Source organism: Coturnix japonica, chromosome 28, assembly GCF_001577835.2.
Source record: "Coturnix japonica isolate 7356 chromosome 28, Coturnix japonica 2.1, whole genome shotgun sequence".
In the NCBI taxonomy this organism is placed as follows: Eukaryota; Metazoa; Chordata; class Aves; order Galliformes; family Phasianidae; genus Coturnix; species Coturnix japonica.
In genome coordinates, this window is record NC_029543.1 from 2,830,321 (window position 1) to 2,856,658 (window position 26,338).

A 26,338-nucleotide genomic window follows, 5' to 3' on the forward strand; every position below is an offset into this window, starting at 1 on the left:
TGTCTGTCTTTAGAATTTGCAAATGTTCATTTATGGTATTCAAAACAGATGCTGAGAAGTTCTAACATATTGGGCTTATTACACATGAATGAAATAGAAGTGAGCACTGAATGAATGTGTCAGGTTGGTTCAGCTTCATTTGTAATCTCACAGTTCACCAGAACAGAGAATACATCTTCTGTGACATTGACAGTTTTATTCATGGTGGCATTTAATAGAATTTATGACTGATGTGACTTAGTTCAGACTTGAAGACTCAGACCTAACAATTGACAGCCTGCATTGACTATGACCATTGTTTTTTTTATCTCCGCCTTTCTATAGTGGATGTATGAAAGCTGCAAATCTACCTACATTACCAGGCTCATGTAAAAATACTGAACTGAAATGCATGTTTTCTAATATATAATGCTCCTTTGAAGAAGGTACTGATCTACTCTGCATGTGCATGGTGAATAAGAAAAGCCTAAAGAGCATCCCTTGGAAATGTTTTCTAGCAATGGGAATCTAAAGCATTGGGAGGCTTCCTGAGCTGGTTGTGGAGCCTCCAATCACTGGAGACATTTAAGAACAGGGTAGAGAAATCTGGCTCAAGAATGCCATAGGTACTATTGATCCCATTACAGAAAGTAGAAAATATTATCTTAAAATTCTTACCGGTTATCTTCTAGAATAATTTGGTTTCTTGTGGCCATAAATATATAAGAACCACTGTAAAACACTTAGCATGCTATTTTGGAGAGCGGAGGTGTTTTTCACTTATTTTTAGAACTTGACCTTAAGACTGAAAAATAACTTTTTCCTTCTGACTTTTGTTCTTTGCTTGGCAAACATCAGTTAAAAACACAGAGATGGAAAATATTTAAACTTTAAACTAGCATGAGCTTTTCTTTTTGTTGTTTGTTTGTGTGCTCGTTTCATTTGTGATGTCAACGCCAGCCAGGCAAAAAGGTGTAACTAACCTGGCACTGCAGAGTGTAGAAATACTGTTATGCCAAAGCCCAGATAAACACCATCTACTGCTCAGATTTATTAATTTATTTTTATCAATAATACTTAAAAAGAACAAATTTTACTGGCAAATCTGGAAGATGTTTCCCCACCAGATAATAATAAGTTCGAGTACATCATCCACTCTTTAACTTGCCCTTTTAAAACAGGAGGAGGTATCCAGAATTAATCATCATCATGACCCAACACTTTCTGATCTACTATTGTGTGTTTAAGCTGCACTGCAGTGTTGATTTATGGCATCTCCAGCACTTAGATCTGAATATAGAAAGATGAAGAATGAGTCCAAGGAAAATAAGTGTTGGAATGACCTCATTTTGTGGAGACAACATGTCTTGGTCAGCTTCAGAAAGCTGTGAAGAAGCTGCATTTTTCTCTGTGCAGTTATTTTACTACCATTAGAGAAAAGAAAAGATCCCAGCATCTCTTGCAGAATAAAGAGAAATGACTCCAGGTTTCTAGAATGTAAAGATACACTGATGGCTGCCTTCACATCCAGAAGACATCATTTATAATTAGCCTAATGTAAATATAATATGCCTCAGTTCCGTTCATTTAGAAGAAGTGATCAATAAGCACTATTTTGTCACCATACTGTCCCACACTAATTGTTGCTGAGGAAAATGGATGTCATTTCTCAGCAGTGAATATTCCTGATGTCACTGAGCTTGAGGACTTGCAGCTTCTAAATACAAACAGTTTCTTGTGCTGTTACACATCAGCAGAGTCACATAGAGGTAACATGTTTCGTGTGTTCAGCTTACCCTCCAGCCTCCACTAACAAATTAATTATCAGTGACTTTTGGAAGGCAAAACAGGTGGTGATGAGCTTAAAGATTGTCCATGTAGACAAAGATCTCTTGCTTCCCTGAAGAGAGCTGGCATCACTGCTGGTAGCCCTTAATCTTTTAAATCCTTTAACTTGCAACTTGTCCATACAATGTATTTGAAAGAGTGAGATTCTCTTTTTACCATCCATCCTTCACGCTGACTTGAAGAGTTTGGAAGCTTTCTTCTTTTTCTGCCAATTATTTGAATTTCTTCAGTCCACAGTAAAACCAAAGAAAATACTCTAATTTCTGGCTTTGATGAGTTAGTTTGAATGCTAAATAATGGGCATAACTTAAAAATTTGTGAATTTTACACATAACGTGATCACCAGTTTATAGTATTGCAACAGGGTTTGTCATTCTGAGCAGCTGGAAGTGTTCAGAAAAAAGCTGAGCTCTGTGCAGGAGAATCGTGACTCCTCTTGACAGTCTCCCACAGCTCTTTCTGGATGCTAACATTGCTCCCTTGCTGGCTGGGGGTCACATTGTTATACAAGCCAACTTCACATGGCCTTAAAAATGGTTGTTTTCAGGCAGCCCACAACCTCTGCTGAAAAATTGGTTTCCTTTTTTTGGCCTCTGAAAGCTTAGAAACGTAGAAGTATCCAGTTATTTAGATAATGGGCTTTCAAGCAACATTTTTATTAGGTGTCTGAGTTTAAGGCTTTTTGAATGTAGGTTTGTTTGGTTCTATGTCTTGATACCATCAAGTAATTAATACTCCACTTGGATAGCAGAAAATGCATTCATATTTTATTTGCCTCACATTAAATGGTTCCTTTTTTGTTGTTGTTTTCCTCCACAAACCACAAGAAATAAACCTACGTGGTTGATTTGATCTTTGGGTTCGCACCAAAAAGTCACTTGCTGTGTATAACATGAGGTGACATGCTCCAGACAAGCAGAATGATACCTAGGGTAACGTAAGCAAACTAAATTAATGTTTAGTATAAATTTATTTGGTGTGAGAACATGTGAAATCTGTCTGCTGCAGCATTCTTGTAGTATAGAACTAACACTTGTTTGCATGCTGTGTTGAACATGCACGCTCAGTTGTGCCTACAGGACTACACAGTTACCTCCAAGAACTGTGCATAGCCACAGGGACGGGAAGCCTTTCCTGAATATGGGAGGTCTGAGGCCAAAACGAGGACAAAAACCTTCTGTAAATATCCAAATATTCTGCTTCTATAACACTGTAAAGACTGAACTACTGTTTTCTGGGGCTTTCCCGTCTGTGGTGTCCCCGAGGATTTTGGATGATCAACACACTAATAGATTTCATAATCAAACAGTGAGAATGTGTGACCAGGAATTTCACTGCTCTACAGACTCACCTTTTTACAGGCCATGGTTTAACTTGCAGTTTCCTTCATGTAATAGCTTTAGGATTTTTTGGGGGCCAATTTGCTTTGGCTGCTCTGGATGGATTTCTCAATCTGCTCTGTGTCTTCTGGTGGAAAGTGCTGGATTTAGACTGACTGAGGGAAAGTGCTGGACTGAGACTCATTCTTTCACAGACAAGAAGCAGCAGTCTCCCTTCCTTTCATGCTGTCACCTCTGCATTGCATCCTTCCCTTAGACAAGCCTGGGTAAGGGGGAAATGAGAGAATGTCAGCCTCTAACGATCGATCCATTTGCCAGATCCCTTACTAAAAGTGGTGTGATAGCCCCTCTATGGAGCTGGACTCAATAATTCTACCCCAAGTGGTAAAACTGCCTTGGGGTGTTTCGAGAGCCTTTTGTGAAACTCCACTGGGGTCCAGATGTCTCATAGCTTTTGTGATGTTGTGAGTAGTTTCAGAAGGAAAATCTGTGAGGGATAGGGTTATGAATCATCCGTCTATCCTGCGTCCATGAAGAAGAAATAAAAACCCCGATCCAAAAAAAATCCATTTAATTCTGGAATTTTCTGACCTATTTTGGTGCAAGCTGATCTAAAAAAAAAAAAAAAAATTAAACTACTCTCCTGATGAGTTTCTCATATTGTTTACTTTTGTAACGTTCTCTGTGGACTAGCAGCCAGAAATGACGTCCACCCGTCGTCCAGCATCAGAATAAGAACTTCAGAGGAAGGAATGCAACTTCATAAATAGGAAACCACAGATACTAATGGGGAGCAGAGGCAAACCTGCAGGTTAAAAAGTAGTTGCAAGAGAAGCCCATACATCCACACTGCGTGGAGATTCAAAGATGATTTCAGCTCTAGCCTTTGTTTTTCTCCTCTGCCTCTCCTGTCCTTTTTCATCATGTCAGCAGAGAAGAGCAGGTAAGAAATTCCCATTTTCTCTATATTTTTGTACTGCTGTGCTTTCTAGACTGCTCTCAATATTCTGTTTTGCAGCAGGGAATGAACAAGAAGATAACATTTCAGCTATGTCTGCTGAAGCTTGCAAGCAGTGTTTAGGGATTTTGCAGTCTTGTATGAAACTCAAAGCCGAACTCTGCAAATGTTCAGTCTTAAATTTTCCCCCTCTTTCCTGCCTGATTAGTGTATTAGTATTTTTCAGGAAAGCATTTACCTTGGGGCAAATGGCAACACTGTGTTCTATAATGACATTTCTACAAGAGACACTTTATATTAATCTGCATTTTGTATGTGATGAAGAAAATAGCCCATACAGGATGTCCTGTAGCAGGACCTTGGATATTCTCTCTGCTTGTGCACCTAGAGCTTAGAGTAGCCTTAACTTCTAGGAGCTTAGCCATGCTTAGTTCAGCTTGCTTCATTCTGTAATGAATGTAACAGAAGTTCCACTTCTCTGAACAGCCTGTTAGGGGACATTCAGCCTCAAGGACTGTACCAAGAGATTCAAATACGTGCTGGTGGGAAAAGAATGAGCCCATAGAGAAAGATGCACGGTAATAGAAATGTCTGCAAGTGCATAGATTTAGTTTGGGAATCACTCCTGAGTGGTTGACTCCTTATTGTGAATCTGAAACTTAAAACAAACACTTATTTTGAGATATATCTCGCTATTAGGAATGGAAAATTCTTCCATAACAAAAATAACAGAGCTGCCTGAAGCCTCGATACAGAGCTTATTCAAAGCTCCTTTTTGAAGTTCAATTATGTGCAAGCTCCTTGTTTTCAATAAAACAAGAAATGTCTTCCTGTCTTCATAAAGATTTACTTCACTGTAGGCAGGGTGCGATGTCTGTTAATAGATGAATTAATCTAGGAAAGCCTTGAGAAATGAGACTGTACTTTCTTGTGGCAGTTGGGAGAATACCAGAGTTGAACTTTCTGTCCATTTGTTTTTAAATTATTCATATTTTCTTATATATATTTTTAGAAACAGTAAGCGACTTCCATTCATTCTTTCAGAGCTCAGATGAAGAGTGTAGACTGGATTTTTAGCATGCCTCAATAGATGAGGCAAGTCTAGAATCCACCACATGAGAAGGAAAACTGATGCATGGATGCAGATGTACCTTTTGTGTCCCAAAGCCACTGCAAAGCATTTTGAAACTGCCACTACCCAAAATGAACCCAGCTTTGTACAGCAAGAAGTCTGAGCCTTGAGAACAGGCTGAGGTGCTAGTTTTCCACGTTCAGTGCTTGGCAGCACATTTGGGATAGACTCAGCAAAGAGCTTTGATTTACCTGTGCCCTTCATAGTAACTTTCATAGCGCTGAATTATTAATTTGCTTCTTTTGGCAGCAGAGGCTTCCAAAGTGTGAACTGCTCAGACTATGCCAGATTAACAGCTCCCACAACTGCCAGGCTGCCAGGACGATTTGTTTGCTGAGAGGTAGCTGTTACCTGAGTGACAAGCTTGGCTGATTATCACTGCCGAGAGCAAATCCTTGCCTATGTGCAAGTCTTTATTACTTCCAAGCGAGTTTCCAGTTAGGAACCAGGAGAAACTGGTGTGGAGGATTCTGTGTCTTTAATATCAAATATGACTTAATGATATCAATTGGTTTGTAATGCTAATACCTCTTCTGTGTTTTTCCCAACCCCTGTGTTTTTGATAGGAGTTGAAGTTGGGCCTGAAATGCTGGAAGAGATGAGAGAAACTAACCGTGTGCTAATGGAAGTTCGAGACCTGTTGAAACAGCAGGTAAGTGAGAAAGGGATCTAATCCTTGTCTGGTGCTCAGGGTCAGTCACTGAATCTTCTGCCTTAAGTGCTGAGTTCTGGGATGAGGAGGCCAGCATTGGGTGAAATAAGCAATAGAATTATTGCTCTGAACACCAGGGTCAAGAGGTGGTCTCACTATTAGGTCTGTTGTTCTGAGAAAAAGTAGATTCATCTGATTGCAGATTCTGCTGCTGGGAACTATGTCTGCTGTCTGAAAAGCAGCATACACAGAGAATGAACTCATAAAAATAAAAAATAGAGACACACAGTAGATGTATATTTTACTGGAAAAACAAGTCACTTTTTCCTTGGTTTTGTGGGCACTTGAAATCAGTAACATCCAAACTTGGAAGGTGGAAGAGACCTTTCAGCCGTCCATTAGGGTCCTGGAAAGGAAAGTTGAATGGAGTCTAAACAAGCTCTGTATTCACTTTCCTCTTGTTGTTTTAATCCTAAGCCTTTCTGGCTCTGGTATTTTCTTAGGGAATGTGGAACTTCTTGGGTGCTTAGATCCTTTCCCGTTTTAACGAGGAGGTGGTGGTTTGTCTGGTCAACTCTTTGAGGTATAGAAAAAGGTTCCGTTCTTCCTTTATCCATTCTGGGAGCTGAGGGCAGCAGCTTCTGCCTGCCAGCTAATTGGAATGGCAGACAAGTCTGTGTGCCAGCCCAAACTGGGCGGCCTTTAATCTGCAAAAACATCTGTTGCATTGAGTTACTCTCAAATTTCAGGCTTCTGCATAAATGCCCAGTGTTTACTAGGAATCAGGTCAGACATGGTTCCTGGCAGCCTGGAGCAATGATTTCCAGTGTTCCCTTCCAGCTTAGTGCTTACACTCCATATAGATTTTCTATTTGTTCTTTCTCTCCCTCTTTTTGGTTGTTGGGTTTGTTTTAATCCGTGGCCTTTTTCTAAATGGCACTTTCCAGAAAGCTCTTCCCCGGAAGACAAACTGAGATACGTCACTGGAAAGCCAGGAGGCAGTTCATAAAGCCTGAATTTGTGCAAAGGTTTTCTAAAACTTACTTTTTCTTGATTCATTATCTAGAGATGTTGGCAGTAAGGACAGCAAAAGGTGTAATAAGAAAAGCCCATGTCTTGTCTCCTGAGCCAAAGGCTGAAGAATTCTAGGCACAAAGGAACCTCTGATATTCATTAGCAGCTCTCCAACATCTCCCCTCTGTGTTCTGTCACCCGCTCCTAATGGGACATATTCTGGGGATTTGGGTTAGATGCACTTCTGCATTAACTGTTCAAAATCCATAACCCTGGACCACATTGGATGAAAGAGAGAATCCAACATGAGAATGAAATCTTGCTGCTATATGTGGAAGCTGGCAGAGAGACACGAGCAGATGAGTTTGTCCAAGTACAAAGTGAAATGTCTTTAATAGTGGAAACACGAAGTCCACAGGGTTTGTAAGGGTGGTCACACACTGTGCCTGAGCACTGGCTGCTCATAGCCAATAAGGCTTTTTCAGGATAGAAGCCTGCTAGGATGTCTAAGATGTTACAGTCGTGAACATTTTAGCTTGAGACTGGCACTTATTTTTGCCTGTCCCATATTCCAATGGCATCTTTTCACTGCCAGTGTGACAGATCATCTCTTTTGTTGAAGAAAGCTTGAAGGAATAGGAGCCTAGAGGAGAACAGAGGGAGTCTGGAATAAGGAGTGTTTGTGAATAGATTCTAAATGTCTCCATGGTGAGGGCATTAGGGCCAAAAAATGGTACAAACAAGGTCAGAGTTGACCAGTGTTTTTGCAGAAGTGGCACCTTCTCCTGATCTTGTCTATATAATATCTGAGCTGCAGATCACACAGTCATAGAATAACCAAGGTAAAAAAAGACCTCCAAGTTCATCCAGTCCAACTGTCCACCTACCACCAATATTCCCCCATTAAACTGTGTCCCTCACATCTAAATGCTTCTTGAACACCTTCGGGAATCACCATCACTCAACCAATTCCCTGGGCAGCCTATTCCAGTGCCCGACCTCTCTTTTGGAGAATTTTTCCTAACATCCAACCTGAATCTCCCCTGGCACAACTTGAGGCCATTCATTCTAGTCCTAAATAACTCAGGCTTCTCTAGAACTGTTAATTCAGCATCTTCTAGAGAAGACACAAATAAAGTAGACTCCTGTCTGTCCATGGCACTTTTTTTGTGTGTTTTGAGTGTTTTCAGCATCTGTAATAGAATAGTATTATCTAGTTAACCTGTAGGAATACTCCAGTAGGGTTTGACTTACAGCAGGGAGAACAAGCCACCTCAGCGTCCACAATGTCTACAGCACAGACTTAGGGGTAAGAGTTAATTTGTTTGCAAGTAGCTGTGCACTCTCAGGCACCCTGTTTTCTGGCAGTGGGACCATTAGCTTGCGTGGCAGCAAAACTCAGCCTTTGGCCAAGTGGTGATTCTTGTTTTCTTCTAGATTAAGGAGATAACATTCCTGAAGAACACAGTCATGGAGTGTGATGCCTGTGGTGAGTTACTGTGTTGAGCCCTATATTCAGCTGCTTCCTCCACGTGCTTCATACCTTTGTGTCCAAACAAGTAGTAAAACACCATATGTGACCATCTGCCCTAAGGAATTAGCTTGTTTCTCAGCTACACTGAGTGTCAGAGAGTAATACTTGGTGTTAGTGATGCTTTTTTTCCCCCCATGGCATTCTGCACGCATGGACCAGCACTCCATGCTGTTCTCATGCTTCATTGGCAATTGAAGTTATAACCCCTTTGCTGAGCATGGAGTGCAGAAGTAGCATTAAAGATCTCATATCTTTCCAGCAAATCATCTGCATTTGCTCATGTCCACAGCTTCTAAAATAAACTTTATTAACGGTTCCGTGACATTCAATGCTGTGCTTCTCAGGGTAGCTGTGTTCTAGTGCAAAAAGCTGCCCAACCATATTTCTTAATAACCCAGCCCGTGGCCTATGTTAGGATTGCCTGGGAATGCACACCGGCCATCCTGTGGGATATAGTTGGCTACTCTTGAGCTGAGAGTGGAAGAGAACATCACCCCCAAGAGGCATTGCTCTGCTACTCGTTCCATCTAACGTTGTCACCTTCCAAGCAAAAAGGGTGTTTACAGAGGATTCGGGAAACAGGGTCATAAATTCTCCCATGTACATCTTGCCCTCTGTTCCTCACTAAATGGTTTTTCTGGACTGGAACTTACTTCCAATATATCTGACTTTCAGAAAGCATGGTTGGTGGAGATGCTCTATTATTTGCCAGTACATTTGAAGGGCGGAGCAATAACTGTTTCTACACTTGGAGAGATTGTGCTTTTGCTGGAAAAGAGATTAACCAAAGCTTCTGGGACCTGTAGTGCAGAAATACATTCATCCACACTAGTTCTTTTAGTAACTCGCTCATAAAACTGTCTTGAACTTTCTCTCTGTTACTTGATCTCTTGACTTCCCCACTTGGTTTTGTGCTGTATGTGTGTTCTTCCCTATACTCCTTGCTATAGAACTGGAGCCTCTTTTCATCATGCATTGAACAATGTGGCTCAGAGCAGTTATATGTGCTTCTCTTACTATTTCCCAGAAGGAGAAGCATTAAGAGAGAAGGCCTCTGTTTTAGTGAAGATTTTATTGGTGCTAATATAACGCTGGGTTTTGTTTTGTTTGTTTCAGATTATTAAAACTGGGCTATTAAGCTTGAGAAAGCAGGAGGAAAATGTCCCCTATGGCAGTGAATGTGGGAGATCAGTGACAACTCCAGCTTCTAGAAAGTTTATTCACAGTCCTGAGTTAGCCTGCAGTGAAGTTTTGGCTTCCAGCCCTCTACAGCTCTTCCCAGACTTCAGCCTTTGCTGTGTGGGTTGCGCTTTAGCCAGGTGTCTGGGTCTGTGCTTCCAGTGGGATGTAGATGTAGAGGGACCGAGGGGGGTACTGGAGCAAGGGCATTACAGCAAAAGGAGGGCAGCACGACGGGAGTTTTGGAATAGGAGCGAAGACTTCTGGATTAATTTATTTATTTTGGTCTGCTCTGACTCAGAGATCAGTCCAGCTGCTGCTTCTGGCTTCCTTTTTCTCTATTTGCAAAGCAGAGCTACAGCTGCTTAACTCTTAAAAAGCTACAAGGGAATTTCAGTGTCTCATCCACAGGACATCTCCTGAGACAACGGGACCAGCTTCGGATAGGGTCTGGCAAAGATAACTCCTTAGACTTCTTTTTGTCCTCTAGGCATACACACTGAAGTGACGGGCCCTGTCATCACCGTGACACAGTTTAACAGATGTGTCCCAAACCCCTGCTTTCCTGGAGTGCCCTGCACTGAGACCAGCACTGGCTTCCGCTGCGGACCCTGTCCCCCAGGTTATTCAGGGAATGGGTCCCAGTGCACAGATATCAATGAGGTAAGAAACAAGGAGGATGGGCTGGCAGTTACAAAAAGGTCTCACTTTGCTTGAAGTGTTGCAAGTTCATCTTGTGGCTGTAAAGTCTTGCAGTTCCCTTAGAAGCAGAAACATCAGTTCAGCAGAAACATCACTTCAATGGAACAAAGTCTGTTCCTCACCCTGCCTCAATCTGTGTTCCATGTTGGTTATATATCCAGTACAGCAAGGCATTTATTTCTAGAAAAGACAGACTCAAATAAAATTAATCTTTTGGTTGCAGAAAGGTGAGTTATGAATACTAGAAACATCTCCTTTGGCCTTAAAATCTTTTGAGCTAGTGGCTGATGAGTTGTTAGAGATAAGATTTATTATGTGTGGAACAGAATCAAATGCTACCCAAGCACTCCTTTATACAGTAAATCTTAGCACGCCGCATGTATTGCTTCATTTCTGCCTTGAAATTAAACCTTCCTAGGCAGATATTGTTCGACTTTTTTCTTCTTTTATATCAAGTGTGGTATTTAATCATGTTTATTTTGTCTGTATTCAAAGCTTTACTCAGCCATTAATTTTCTGTGCCCATAAGATTCCTTAGTACTGTGGTTCCCAAATCGTAGTCTTATTCTCCCCTATTAGTCCAGCAATGTGGAAAGTACTGTATTAATGGGAAAGCATCTTCTAGCACAGGGCGTAAGAATTCAATGAAAATAATAAAGTGCTGGAGGAATTAAAGCAAGCAGCAATATCAGATTTGGAAAGAAAATTGCTTCCCAGAGTAATCAACAAACAACTGTTGTTGTTTTTCAAAACCCAGTTTAAGAAATTAACCCAGTTCTCTGGATTCAGAGACTGCCAGGAAGAAAAGTGTAAAGTGAAGCCAGCATTTTGCCTGGGCAATTGATGTCACCTACAAAGAATTAGTCTTGAAATTTTATTTGTTTGACTTGTCTGCACATACTGTAACTTGGGAGAACAACTGAGTCTGGGAAGCTGCATTTTCCACTTGTAAGGAAAGCCAGCAACTTCTATGCATTTTTGTTTTGTTCTTTAGAAAATAAAAGCACAATAGCTGGATCTTACCCAGCCAGGCCTGCCTGCATTGGGAACTGCCTTCACAACTGGCCCCAAGCGAGCCTGCCTCACAGTTCTGTACAACTTCTTTCTTGTTTACAGTGCAGTGCAAACCCCTGCTTCCCAAAGGTCCAGTGCATTAACACCTCTCCTGGCTTCCGCTGTGATCCCTGCCCTCCTGGCTTCACTGGGCAAATGGTGGAAGGGGTTGGACTAGCTTATGCCAGGGCCAACAAACAGGTAAGGCACAGAAACTCCTCCTTCAGAAGCCACTGACTCTTTCCCCCCTTTTACTGTAATTAATTCAAGGGTCTTGGAGCTCTCAAAGAAATCAGGGAACTACAATATAATTGTGTCATATTGCTGGTAAGGTTGATGCAGCGACAGGAAGAAGTTGCCAAGGTCATCCTAGCACATCAGCAGCAAAGCACTCCACTCTAAAATCTTAATGCTGCTGAATTTATGCTGGTCAGAATGCAATATCTGTGACAAGATTTGAGGCTGTGAATCTGGCCTGAGGAATTCCTCATACCAGGACACAGAAGAGTTAATGCAGCTGGTTGGTACCCAGCTCCTCCTCATACAAACAGATACTGACAGATTACAATTCAAATAACAAACAAAAAATAACACCTGGTCTTACCATGGTATACAAGAATATATTGACAAAAGCAAGAATGGTATGCATTATTTAGAGAGCTGCTAGCTGGATATAGGATACAGACTTTGACCTTCTTGCTCCACTTACTCTCTTCTATCCTTTTACAGTAAGCAGATACACTGACAGCTCAGCTCAGAGCTAAGCTATTTCACCAGGCTACAATCTCTGGTGACTCTCTAGAGGGTGGACACCTTGCCTGGGGTCAGGAATGTTTCTGGGACCTGGCTCAGTCTTGTCTCAAGAAAAGCTTTGAGCTCTCAGTCCTAGTAAGATGTGTTGGGAGCTTTGTTTCTGCATCTAGTGATGTCCTCATTCTGCAGTCTGCCTTCATATCTGCTTAAGAGTGAACTTGATGTCTGTTTTGTTCTTCCTGGGTAGGTTTGCACTGACATCAATGAATGTGAGACAGGTGCTGCCAGAAATTGTGTCCCAAATTCCATCTGTATCAATACACGGGTAAGTATTATGGGAAAGCCTCCCATAAATCCCCCTTCCCCAGGCTCTGGGGCCTCTATTACTGTGGCAGTCCAGCTGCTGAGGATAGGTTACAGGAAAGGTTTGCCCAGACTCACGTTATGGTTAATTCCCTATTGCTTTTTCTCTCAGGGATCCTACAAGTGCGGAGCTTGTAAACCTGGCTATGTTGGGGATCAAATCACTGGCTGCAGGAGCCAGACAGGGAGACTCTGCCCTAACGGCGAAGTCAGCCCATGCCACGAGAAAGCACAGTGCATCGTGGAGCGGGATGGGTCCATCTCCTGTGCGGTAAGGCCGAGTCCTCCCTGCCCTGCTCACTGCTCACTGCCATTTCTCATCCACTGTGCTTGCTCTCCTGGGTCTGCCACTGCCCTCTCCTGGAGAGCATGCCTCGTCGGCTCAGATTTGCTTCCTGCTAACACCTGAGCTATGGGCAATCTCTCTTGTTGATCTTAGGGGAAATGGGCTGCTCCTGACAACTCAGATTCTCTGTGCTGTCAGTTTGGGGTGGTTTGTGTTTTCTTGTTGTCTAAAGCACTAATTAACCTTAAGTCCTGGAGCGTTACTTGCAGCTGGAAAAGCAGACAAGCCGTTCAATCAATCTCCTGGACCAAAGTTCTGCTGATGCATCTGTCTTTATGATCCTAGAAATAAGCAGGGAGTTTGTATTTGAACTACTTAGAAATGCTATCTGTAGCTGCAGTGCCTCTTTCACATGACATTTCACTTGTAGAGCTTTGTGTGCCTGGACTTGCATGTTTTCTGCAGGTTCTCATGTAAAGCCTTCAGTTTTGGGGGCATTACCCCCACCAGCAGCCTCTCTTCATTTATCTGCTCTCTTCCAGTGCCTTGTGGGGTGGGCAGGGAACGGCTACGTCTGTGGGAAGGATACAGACATTGATGGAGTCCCTGATGAGAAGCTGCGCTGCTCTGACAAGAAGTGCCGCAAGGTATGATGCAGTTCTCACATATTTAGTTAGAAACAGTCCATGATAGGAATTCTCAGCCAGAAATGGGTGGTTCTGATTTGAGGGCAGGCCTCACCCTGCCTTTGATATGCACAGCTTGCCTGCATGCCCTGCCACTTCATCCTTCTTTTCCTTTCAGGATAACTGCATGACTGTCCCCAACTCTGGCCAGGAGGATGCAGACAGGGATGGAATTGGAGATGCTTGTGATGATGATGCCGATGGAGATGGGATATTAAATGCTGAGGTTTGAATTCTACAGCTTACCCTGTCATACTTAAATGTACTGAGAGCTCCTGCAAAGCAAATTGCCTGCAACTTTAATGTGAATACAGAGAGCCCTCAGAGCAAACCCCTCTCTCCTGCAGGACAACTGCGTGTACACACGCAACGCAGACCAGCGCAATGCAGACAAGGATAACTTTGGTGATGCCTGTGACAACTGTCGCCAAGTGAAGAACGATGACCAAAGGGACATTGATGGTGATGGGAAAGGAGATGCTTGTGATGATGACATAGACGGAGATGGTAAGAGCAGCTGGAGCTGTACCAATGTAGGAACAAGACAGCTGGTCAGCATGAAGCTATAGATCCTCGTAACAGGATCAGAGGCTTATGCTATGCAAGAGAACTTATTTCTGCTGGAATGAAGGACACTTCTGTTTTTAAAATGTCCAGATGAGCAGTCAAGCCAGTATCCTTCAGAGTTCACTTCTCACAGGGGTTAAAGATCTATCTTCAGGATGGTGCTAACAATTTTTCATAGCACTTTTATTGTACACAGTTAAAGTGAAACTTGTTTCAGGTTTCAGAAAGATGTATGACACCAACTGATGTCAGCCCAGACAAGGACAGTACTTTGTGCTGTGATTTCAACTTGTGAAGAAATGTAGGGATATCCAAGTTGTTAGAAGCTGCTGGCTCAGTGCAGTATGTGTCAGGGCTGTGTTCTGGGAGAAAAAACACCACCACTGGCTGGCTTTAGAAACAGTCTGTGAGCTGGTGATGCTGTATTTGCACAAAGCCTGCTTTCAAAAGCCAAAAATCACAAGTGCTGCTGGCCTGAAACATACATATTTATTTACAGATTATTTCCAGTGCATCTAGTGCTGTTTGGGTCTTACTGCTTCCTGCCAAGTAGCTCCCTCCTGGCATGATTTGCTGGTGTAGTAGGTAAACGCAGAGAAGTGGGATGTGAAGTCATTCAGCTTGCCAATTAGATTGTTCCTTTCCAGTCTCAGGCCTTGAAAAGACACTGTCTAAATCTTCCACGTCAAATAGCCAAGATTCACTTGGACTTATTTTTTAATTATGTAGACGTCTAGTTTAGAGGAAAAAGAATCTGTCATAGTTTAGGGAACCGCAGACAGCTCCATCGTCATCCTCTTGGCCACTCATTCCTGCATAGATATGGCTCCAGGTTGGAGTCACATTCCTGAGTTCCTCAGCTCTTCCCAAGGAATGCAGTTAAGGACATTTCCTCTCAGGTTCATGTATGGACAGCAGCATGCTTATATCTGCAAGGATGCAATCTGAAGTATGTTTCAGTATCAGTTGCTGATGATGTTGTCCATCCTCCATAGGTATTAGGATGTAACATGAAGTCTGCAAAATGTGCACTAAAGCCAAAACTGTTGCCTTATTGCACAGATTCAATTGTCCTAGATTTTTGTCATCTCTTACATCTAAAAGAGATTTTGCTGCGTATACTGAAATAGCCCTGTTGGCTTGATGGGTTCTCTGCGTGTTTTACAGGGATCAAAAATCCAGCGGACAACTGTAAAAGAGTTCCTAACCCAGATCAAAAAGATAGTGATGGTGATGGAGTAGGAGATAAGTGCGACAGCTGCCCGACAGTCAGTAACCCAGACCAGGTAAGAAAGCACTTCCACTTTTGCAGTGTTACAGCTCTCTCTTTCTCACTCAAGTCAGTTCCCCACATCGTCTGCCTGAAGTAGATACCTGATATCACTGAGATTTCCACTTGTGAATTTTAACTGCAGTCCTGCAGTGCAAACAGTCAGTCCCTGAAGGGCAAATTGTCCCACTGTGTAGGGGGACAAGTCAGAGAAGCAGCTGTGCTCTCTGGTTTTCTCTCTTACTGCCCTGTTCATCTGGGTTTGGAAAGACAGATACTCAAATTCACCAGGACAATGTGTAGGAACTCTCTCACTGTTGTCAGCTCTGTTTCCAATCTGAATGGCAGTGCCAGCACCTCTCTTGTTTCTCCTTTAATGCCCAGTTCTCCCACTGACCTGTGCTTGAATTATTCTTGCTTTATTTTCCTAGAAAGATACTGATCATGATCTAGTGGGAGACGTCTGTGACACCAACCAGGACAGGTAAGATGCAAATATTATTCTTGGGTTATATGGAATTCTGGGGACATGGGCATGGATGGCATGTGTCCATAACCATGACAAGTCAGCCTGGCCTTAATTTATGTCTTTTAATTCAAACAAGAGAGGTGGAATTTTCTTCTGACTTCAGAAACTTGCTCCTGGGAGTACAGCCCAAGGCCCAGCAGCTGTAATCTTGCAGACATCAGGCTTGCTTTTCATTAGCTGTCCCCACAGATTTGTTCACGGATGACAGCTGGAACATTTCTGATCTCTTTATTTGTGTAACTAATAGCTCAAAGATATTAACAGGCCAAAATCAGCAACTACTCCTGTTCTTGTAGAGAACTCCGGCTGCTAGAAAGGTCATGCAAGCTTTTTTTGGGGGAAAAAGAAAGTAAGTGGATGATTTTTACCTGTATAATGCATTTTCTCCACCAGTGATGGTGATGGCCACCAAGATACAAGGGATAACTGCCCAACAGTGCCTAACAGCTCCCAGGTGGACACAGACAAGGACGGGCTGGGTGACGAGTGCGATGAGGATGATGATAATGATGGCATTCCTGATCTTTTGCCACCAGGCCCTGACAACTGTAGGCTAGTCCCTAACCCAGGGCAGGAAGATTCGGATGGTAAGGGAAATGTATTCACATCAGCTCTGCTTCAGGGTTCTCCATTCCTAGTGGCTAATCTGTAGGAATTTGACCTTCAGATGGGCAGGAAGTAAGAGACCTCCTCAGTACTGACCTGAGACAGCTCTACATCATTTTCAGATCACCGATAGCCCTGATAATAACTTCCAGAAGTACCTACAGTGTGAGGTGCTGCTTCTATTCACAGCATTCCTACAAGCAGGAGATAAAGCATCAGGATTTCTTTGCTACTGACAAAAAGGAAGAGTGCAGCAATGCTCTGAACATCTCTTATCCTTGTATTGATGTATCTGCTTTAAGCTGTGCTAGGCAAAAGCTAGCTGAGTAAAACTTAGCTGCAAAGGGTAGGGGAAATTGAAAGTTTACTTGTTCTGTTGTCTCTCAGGTGATGGTGTAGGAAATCTTTGTGAAGAGGACTTTGACAGAGACATGGTGATTGACAGAATTGATGTGTGCCCAGAGAACGCAGAAGTGACATTAACAGACTTCAGGGCCTATCAGACTGTGGTGCTGGACCCAGAGGGAGATGCACAGATTGACCCCAACTGGATTGTCCTTAACCAGGTAGGATGCTACTCCAGAACTGGATGACAACTATGGTGGTAGAAAGCCTGTATGAAATTGGATGCAGTTTTCATTGAAAGCCTTAAGGCTTATTGCTGCTGTTCAACAATGCCCTGGTCCTAGATAGAAGCTCACCTCTGGTGTACCTCTCTGCTCTTATAACAAGAGGAAAGCCAGCACACTTGGGTTGGAGATACTAATTAAACAATGCTCATCTTTCACAGGGCATGGAAATTGTCCAAACCATGAACAGCGATCCTGGCTTGGCTGTAGGTGAGGCACTTATTTTTATCCTATTAAGAAATTATTGTGCACTTCCCAGTGCAGCTTTAAGAATTATTTCAGGTAATGCAAAACGATTCCATCTACCTCCTGGAAAATATTGTTTGTAGTAAACAGAGTCTTCAAATTTAGCTTAATAAGGTCTACCATCCTCATCTGAATCTGAGAAGAAACGGATCGACTTTTTACCTCTGAAAGCAAAGTGTTTCTTTTTCTACCAACTACAGGTTATACAGCATTCAATGGAGTGGACTTCGAGGGCACATTCCATGTCAACACTGCCACAGATGATGATTATGCTGGCTTCATATTTGGCTACCAGGACAGTTCCAGCTTTTACGTCGTCATGTGGAAGCAGATGGAACAGACATACTGGCAGGCAAACCCCTTCCGAGCCGTCGCAGAACCCGGTATTCAACTGAAGGTAAAGAAAGCACTGAAAAAGAAGTCAGTAATGGATTCTGGTCTTTCTTAGCTGTGCTGCTTTGTTGCACGCAGTGGGGAAGCAGCTGTGGTCAGTCAGCTTTGTCCACATATTTTGCCATTTTTCTCCACTTTAGGCAGTGAAATCTAAAACAGGCCCAGGTGAATATCTGCGCAATTCTCTCTGGCACACTGGGGACACCACAGACCAAGTCAAGCTGCTGTGGAAGGACCCTCGAAACGTGGGGTGGAAAGACAAGACATCCTACCGCTGGTTCCTGCAACATCGGCCTCAGGTTGGATACATCAGGTAAGAGCTTTACAGCTTCCTTTGTATGGCTGAGCAGAAGTTCAGCACAAAAAGAAAGCATCTCTAGTGCGGTTCTATGGTAAAGAGGAGGAACTGTGGAACCATTTCTATGAGCATGTCAATCTCTTGTCCACATCCAACACGCTTGTACTCTTCTAGAGCTCGCTTCTATGAAGGCCCCGAGGTTGTAGCAGACACTGGAGTTGTCCTTGATACAACCATGCGAGGAGGGCGCCTGGGAGTCTTCTGCTTCTCCCAAGAGAACATCATTTGGTCAAATCTTCGTTACCGCTGCAATGGTGAGTTCATTTTGGAGGTTAAAACACAGAAGTTGCTGCTGTTTTGCTTGAAGAAGTAAATCTATTCTTGGAGAGCCCACAAATACAGCTGGGAAGGGATATCAAGCAGTAGCTTAATTCTACGTCTCATTCCCACTTCTAATTTATATTCACTTTTATCTCCTCAGATACTATTCCAGAAGACTATGAAACATTTAGAGTCCAGCAAGACTAAACCGAGTTTTAAATGTCCAACAAAATTTGCTTATAAAAAAGTGCTCAGCCTCCCCACTGTTGCCTCTGGCATACTGTAAGTAATATACCACTGCACTCTGCACAGCACCAAGTGTCACTGCACTACCTGCCATGTTTTCTACAACAGCAACTTCTCTGTAAATGCTACGAAATCCTTTTGGAACAGCAGAAGCACAGACAGCAAGTGTGCATAGCAGCCTGTGCCGCTGTTCTCTACACTACATGGAGAAAGATGTGCTGAGAAGCTACTGCAGTAGCTGGATTGTTTGACTAGGATTAGTGTGGATGATCCCCCAAGGACTTTTTTCCCTACTTGAAGGCTCTCAAATGTAAATGTTATCTTTCTCAAGGCCTACTAAAGCAAACCCAGCACGAGTCTGAAAGGGACACAGAAAGCAGCCTATGTCCAAAGTTGCTCACAAAGTATTAAAAAGAAAAAAAAAAAAAAAGCACTTTAGGAAGAATATCTTTGTTCTGGAATGTTGGATAATAAATGCTCTGATGGACTTCTCCTTGGTCATATGCATGTTGCTTTTTTCCCCTTCTAAAACTTTGCTGGTATTGATGTATAAGAATGAAACCCTCAAAAGCTGAATGCAGGAGGATGGCTGAGGGCCTCAGCTGAACTAATGATCCTGGTAGCAGTATGAATAACCAGGGAGAGTTTTTCCATTCAAGAGGCTTCCTCTAGCTAAACCATCCTACCTCCTTCTTGCAGGTAAGAGGCAGGATGATAAGCAAAGGCTTTGCCCTTGGTTTGTGTTATGACACCATGCCAGCACTCCAAGAAATAGCTGAGGACAAGGGAAAATTGAAGCCATTGCTATTAGGAGGTGCTCCCTTGGGCTGGGTACAGCGGACACTCACAAAGGGCTTCTGTAGCTGCTAACCTGGGAGGTCTTAAGTCCTGCAGTTCTGTGATCCCCAGCCTCTTCCAGCTAAGTTACCTACCAGCACTCCAGTCTGTCCAACAGAACACAAGCCCAGGTTGGCGAGGTGTTTCAGGCAATCAGCTCACACTAATTATACTGAAACCTGCCCATGCTTTCATCAGAAAGGCAGCTCCTGCTGAACACTTCAGTGCACTTTTGCAAGCTGTGTAGTAAACGCTGCTCATGTTAAATGTTACCCAACAAGCACGGTGTGAACAAAACTTCCCCGGCGCTTTGAGGACATCTCCATTCGCCATCTCCATTCGCCATCTCCATTCACCATCTCTATGTTGCCATCAAGGCAGCCACTGAGTTTTCTTGCTCCAGCAGGGAGGAATGCAAACCAGTCAGCTCAAAGTCCATCACTTTGATCCAGAATGGCTCCAAGTGCTCAAGGAACGTTCTGTAGCTACTAAGAAACCCATTCCAACATGGCGAGGCCAGAGGTGGCGTGTCAAGTTCATTTCCCATGGCTGTAAGAAGCCAATGAACCAACATACGTCGCTGTTGTCCAACAGTGAGAACCTTCGGTCCAAAAGCAAAACAAAGAAGGAAGAAAAAGCCAAGCAGCCAGAGACAAAAACAGTTGAACTTTTATTACATTTCCTTTACAAATAATGCAAAGATACAAAGACAAAAGCCTTCACACCAAAAAAAGGGGGGGGGGGGGGAAGAAAAGAACAGGTTGAAAAGGAACGTACATCGAGTCGAGCTGCTTTTATTTCACATCATTTCTCAGATTGCAAACACTTAAAAAGCCAACTTCAGGTTTCCACTTTACCTATAGAAAAAAAAATAGAAGAAAAAATAAACCCACAATAAATAAAACTTTGAATGATGTCGCAGGGACAGTTTTGTTTCCAGCGTTCCTGTGCCACCAACACTGTAGCTGAGTAGAGGATTGCATATATCAGTGTAATAATCCACAAATCATCTTGATAGAAAAAGTTCACTCGTAAAGAACAGTATATTATACTGCCTCTGAAAATGCATAAATCTGACCTGTTTTTGTTTGTTTTTATTTTCCCAAGCTCAACGAACTACATAAAGTTGTTTTTAGCTGCCAGTCTGTGAGAGAAGCTGCCAAAAGCAGCTGTATTTAATTGTATTAAAATCAAGCCTTCCCCTCCATTGATACGTTCAACTTCTTCCACGAGGAATCCCTCCAACTGAATGGGGGCTCCGTTCAGGTAACGAGAAAAAGGAGCTAAAAGTAATAATACCTCCCAAAAAGAAAAACCCCCTCGGTATCTACTGCCTTATTGGTTAATAGCTGACTGGAATACAACACTGTAATCGCTACGCGGTATAATGCTGAGCAGAGATCAGCGGGTGTGTGTAGGGTATATTTATATCGCCTGGAGGTGCTCATGCCGTTGGACATTCAGGACCCAGTAAGTAAAGGAAGGTTTGTTTTAAAGCAAGCCCTGTCCCCCCCCCCCAGCCTTTTGCTCCATAAATATTATCATGTCGCTCTCACGGTCATCATCTCTGCAAAGAGAAGTTCCAGAACCTGCCCCACTTCCAAACGTTATTAAACCTTATTGGCCAAGGTTATCATAAATACGAACCCCTCGGCACGAGCTGAAGCCTCATCCCACACTTCACAAGGTGTCAGTTATGACAATCGAAGCTTATCGAAGGGAGAACTTCTATTGCACGTTCAGCTGCAGGATGGACCAACCTGCACAGTTCCCACATAGAGCTGCCTGCCTGTCCGTGTTTATTGAAGGATAAAATGGGCCAAGAGATGAAATCTGGATAAGATTTGATTAACTGTGTTCCCCCCCCGGAGCCTCTCAGGGTTAAGTAAACATGGAGTGGAAGAGCACAGCACCACGGGACAGCCCTCTGCTGTGCCAACACACAAACAGCCTCTGGTCCCTTATCACCGCGAGTCCCACCTCGCTCTCGTTTGCCACAACTAAACTAAGAAATACACCGCCAAAGAAAACGTGATCCAACGTATATGAACAACCCGATGGCTTTAACAGCTAAAAAAGCCACACCGACATGGATGGACATGGATGTGTCCATTAAGCCACAGCTGGGGATGGGGGGGAAGCAGGTGCATCAGCTCAGTTTGCTCATCCCAGGTTCAAAGCAAAGGAGAAATGATCAGAACCAACACAGCGCTGCCAGAACCCACCTGCAGGCAGCAGAACCTCTCCAAAGCAACAAACCAATGGTGACAACTGAGAGATCAACACGTCCACGCTCTGAAACAAGCCCTACAACGCGTGTCCTGCCCCAGTGACAGAGCAAGGAGTGAAAGCGATGGCAGAACAAAAGCGATCTGCCCCCAGACTCTGCCCCTGGGTCTGTTTGAACACAGCAGCCACGAAGGGGAAACACCATCAATACACACGGTTAAATCATATTAAAAGGGATGAAGTTTGGAGGTTTGTGCAGGGCAGAGGCAGAATATTAGAACTAAACACTGACTGCTCAATACAACCAATGGTGCTCGTTGCCAAATTGCTTCACTTCCTAAGCTGGCACTGGGCTCCATCCCAGCAGCTCTCATTGCTGTGCACCCACTGCAGCTTGGCAACCCCAATACGCACAGGGACCTGCAGACACAGCTCCAAAGCCCTTTGCTACGGGCAAACCTGGAAGGCTGAAATCCAAAGAGAAGAAGCTCAGAGCTGCCCAACAAACAACAGAGGGAGCAACAACAACCCGAGACAAGACACAACAGCGTTGGGCCAACGAGATGCACTGAAACCCCAGGATGGGCCTTTATTGTGATCAAACCGGTCCAGCCCACGGAAGGCAATCGATGCACACCACAGTTCAAACCACCCCCCCCAAAACCAAGAAACAAAGTAAAGAACACAAGGAGCCCGGGACGTGGCGTAGTGTTTGGCTCTGCGGTATAGAAATCGCACACAACGGATCTGTTTAGAAAGGTAAAAAGGATTTATAGTACACAGCACGTCATCGTGGTGCCCGCATAGAAAACCGACATGCAATCCATGCCTACGCTGCGCGGTATAAATAAGATGCAACTAGAAATACAAAGAACAGGAACACTACAAATCATTATTATTATTATTATTATTCCCCCCCTGGTTTTTTGGGTGTTTTTTCTGTTGTATAAAGAACACGGACGTGGAACAGACGCTCCCTGTGCTCCCATTACAGTGATGGGGGTTCAGCTGCTCACAGCACTGCATGCTGCCCTCCCGGCCCGGCTGCATGGAGGGGGTGGGCAGAGCAGAACCCAGAGGGTGGTTCTGGTTCGGTCCACAAACACTTTTTGGTTCTCGGAACAGCTTAGAACCCTGCCTGTTTTGTTGGTGGTTTTAAGTAATAAAATAAGTATGTGGTTAATAACCTTCAGCTTTAACTGGCGGCCTCTTCCTGGGAACATCTCCTCCACTGCAATGAGAACACGGCATTGGTGCACAGCGAGGGCCCCCGGGAGCAGCACAGACCTGGATTTCTTCTGAAAATCACAGTATTTTATAAACCAAAAGTTCATTCCTATCGACTCCTCACTGCGTTGGGAACTCAACAGCCTGGGAGCTCTCCCTGTATTGATATGAACACATAATGCAGGAAGGGGGGGCCAGGTTTGTGATGGGAACTGCGACCCCACGCAGCTTTGAGATCATTTAAGTGGAAAAGGTAGAAACGACACCTACTTTTTGCTGCACAACCTTCCCTCCAGCTCCGACACATCCGAGGGCAGCAGCTCCCAACACACCCATGTTGAACGTGAGAACTCAGAGCTCATTAACCACGAGGGCTCAACCCCCCGAACACCGCAGCTCCACGTTTCCATCTGATGGCCCCACGGGCTGCTCTATGCACTCACAGTGGGAATACAGACTGGCATTGCAAAGGGTGGGCAGCCCCTAATTGCAGGCAGGAATAGAGCAAAGCAGAGCTGCTGTGAGCAGCGCTCAGTGCTGTGCCCTCATCCTCCCCCCCAGCAGGAAGGAATAAATCCTTGCCCCTCTCAGCCACGTGGTCCCCAATTTGGACAGTTGCATCCAGCTGTGATTTTGTTTGTTAAATTAAGGCCATTTCAAATGTCTACTTACAAGTCTAATAAACAAGATCTCTTATATACACGTGTAGTTTAAAAAAAGAACTCCGAAGGTAGCATTATAACAACAGCTCCCTGTGAGAGCCTCCAGTTTGGAATCTCGTCTCACACTTCATTCTGAAGTGACTGGTTGGAACAACAGAACGGATCACAAATGAGAACTGACATGCATGTGGATAAAGAGTCATTCGAACAAGAGAGCGAGAACGGACAGAAAACCCACCGAGGAAGGACAGAACTGCAAGGAGGACCAGAAGCAATTCCCACTCACACCGTATCGCCGCTGTGTCAAAGCAAAGGGCTGAGCTTGATGGGATTCCTCCCAGTTGGGAGCTGCCTTTTGCTTTTCTCCTGCTGGGAGGGTCGGCCCCACAAACACCTCCAACAAGGATGCTCTGTTGCATTGTGGGGTTGGGGGGGGGAACCTTCCAGTTGCATGGATGGGAAGGGATGGCAGAGACGGACAGAAGAACATGTTTAGTGCAAATGGTCAATTGATGGCACAGACGTGAGCAAAGCCCCCCCCCCAACGCACACAGCCCAACAGGCTCGTCTGCATGAAGCTCAGGACGGCGTCCCCGTTGATTTCTGGAAGCACACAGAAATGTGTATAACTCATTGGGAGCCCCACGAGCAGCAGCAAAACCCCATGGGAGCGAGGAGCAGCCCTGCAGGGCTCTGCTTAAAGCAGCTGGCAATGAACGGATACTGAAGGACAAAACACAACGCTCAGTGACTTGGAGTGCACAGAGAGCAGGGCTGGGCTGAGCAGGGCCAGCTTGGCTGGAAATGGGAACTAAGAGGGCTCTTTAATTGAGGTGTATGTAACAAACATCGACGTGGGGCTCTTGCATGGAGCGCTGCCCTTCACTGCCTCATTAATGCACCACGTAAAGGTCGCTTTGTTAATGAAACCCAACTAATGCCAGCTCCTAACTCTGCTGAGGAGGGACGTGTGCTGTAACAGCACCAGCAGCTCCCGAGAAACCTTTAAACACATCCAGACAGAACCCTACAGCTGCACACAGGCAGCGAAGGACCCGTCACACATCTCAGCCACCCCGCAGCCATGAGGACCAACAGAAATCATCTGCTGTGGGTTTATCAGGAGCCCAATATTCCAGCAGGGGCTGCATTGCCCAGCTATGGGGGGAGCAGATTCACCCCATGCTGAAAGGAGTCCCTGCATCCTGACCACACTGCTCCATTATGGCAGGGGGAGCCTCCAGCTTCCTGCTGCTCAACATCTGCTTACAATTCCAGTTAGTTAAAAATCTATATATATATATAATATATATAATATATTTCTGGAATAAAAACACAAAAAAAAAAATAAGATGTACAAGTTATTACACAGAGCGCCTCGAGTTGGCGATACGTAGTTCAGCTACTTCGCTAATATCCAAACAGTTAAATTAAAAACAAAACAAAACAGACAAACAAACAGTAACTCATAAATAACAGTAATAAAGGGATACGTGATGAGTAAGGATAAGAAATAAAAGCCAGTTGTGGTGGTTTCGGCCGGGTGCTGCCTCTCACCTCCCATCTGCCTCGATACGCTCTGATCCTCCCCTCCGTGCTCATCAAGTAATGAATTATAGTACTTTTTTGTGTGCTCAGAAATGCCATATATATGTATACATATATATAAATATATATATTACATACATATATATATAGTTGGTTGGGTTTTAAGAAAGAAGAAGCTTTGAAAATAGTGTTTCCAATGGCTGGGTGGGGCGGTTTGCTCGGGGCAGGGAGGCAGGACGACGTGGGGACACCTGCAGACAAAGGGAGCACATGGATCAAGGAACAAGCACTCGCCCTACAAAGCAGCTGTCACAAAGCAGAGACGACACCACAGGAGCACCCCTGCCCCCCCCCTCCCCAGGGCAGCAATGTAAAGATTTGCTTCCCCATGTGTGGGGGAAGGGGGGGGTAATCCTGGGTGCCTCCCCCCCCCACCTTCCCCCTTGCTCCAACCACAGCCAGAATTTGGTTCATTAAAGAGAATCAATTTTCCCTTGGCTCCGGACCCCCCTCACCTGCCAGCACCCCCTTAGTGCAAAGGATAAACTGACAACTTAACGCTGGAGCTTTAGGGGGGGGGAGGGAGGGGGCTCTGGAGAGGAGAAGGCTGATGGAAACTCCTTGCTCGTTAATGGCAATGAGTGGATAAAGGGGCGAAATACGGCGCGACAGGGAGTAGGGGTCTGCAGCGCTGCAAGCTTAGAACGACAAGCTTTACTCATTGTACATGTTGTACAGGACAGAGCTCCGGCTCTCAGCAGCTCCGGCTCTGACACGACTGACCCATGGACTCTCTCTGCTTCGGTTGATCCAGGAACAAACCCACTCCTGAGCTCCACACGTCACAGCCGGTCCATCCGGAACGTGTCCTCTGTGGCGGGGTCGGTGAGGACCATGTCCGGGTCGTTCAGCATGTGAAGTCCATCCAAGGTTAAAGGGTCAATTTTGAGTTCATCCAAAGGAAACTGGGAATCCGCATCGAAGCTGACATCGCCCACACCTGCCAAAGAGCTGGTCAGTTCTTTCGATAAGCTGGGAGGGGATTCTCCTGTCACTGCGGGGAAGAGGGACAGAAAGGCAGCTCCCTTATCCTCCATGCGTGTTTAGATACAGCAAAAACCAGCCTGCTGTAATTCCTGAATCATTTACTGAACTAAAGCTGGAGTTGAGATAAATCTACCCTCATTTCTAACCGGGTGAACCACGGATCTGTCAGAGCACCCCAATGGCACAACACACAGCAAAACCCAA

At 44.4% G+C, this 26,338-nt stretch overlaps 2 protein-coding genes across 9 annotated transcripts in view; one reads left to right on the forward strand and one right to left on the reverse strand.

Annotated features, from left to right (window-relative positions):
* The first annotated feature begins 854 nt into the window (after positions 1-854).
* COMP (cartilage oligomeric matrix protein) lies at positions 855-20,686 on the forward strand. Its single transcript, XM_015886093.2, has 19 exons — positions 855-4,110; positions 5,824-5,909; positions 8,361-8,412; positions 10,127-10,299; positions 11,455-11,592; positions 12,392-12,469; positions 12,620-12,778; positions 13,336-13,440; positions 13,598-13,705; positions 13,827-13,986; positions 15,214-15,332; positions 15,748-15,800; positions 16,239-16,432; positions 16,839-17,017; positions 17,242-17,290; positions 17,527-17,723; positions 17,860-18,032; positions 18,192-18,331; positions 18,499-20,686. Exons 1-19 carry the CDS (start codon positions 4,035-4,037, stop codon positions 18,543-18,545), a joined length of 2,286 nt encoding a protein of 761 aa, XP_015741579.1. The 5' UTR covers positions 855-4,034; the 3' UTR covers positions 18,546-20,686.
* CRTC1 (CREB regulated transcription coactivator 1) overlaps positions 20,079-26,338 on the reverse strand; it is a 35,801-nt gene continuing 29,541 nt past the window's right edge. For 4 of the 8 annotated variants that reach the window (XM_015886102.2, XM_015886103.2, XM_015886099.2 and 1 more), the window contains one exon: positions 25,780-26,141. In XM_015886102.2, the coding sequence (XP_015741588.1) occupies positions 25,930-26,141 (212 nt within the window). In that variant the 3' untranslated portion in view covers positions 25,780-25,929. Of the gene's footprint in view, positions 26,142-26,338 lie in introns of all 8 variants that reach the window. The other 4 variants (XM_015886101.2, XM_032441015.1, XM_015886100.2 and 1 more) reach the window with 3 other exon arrangements.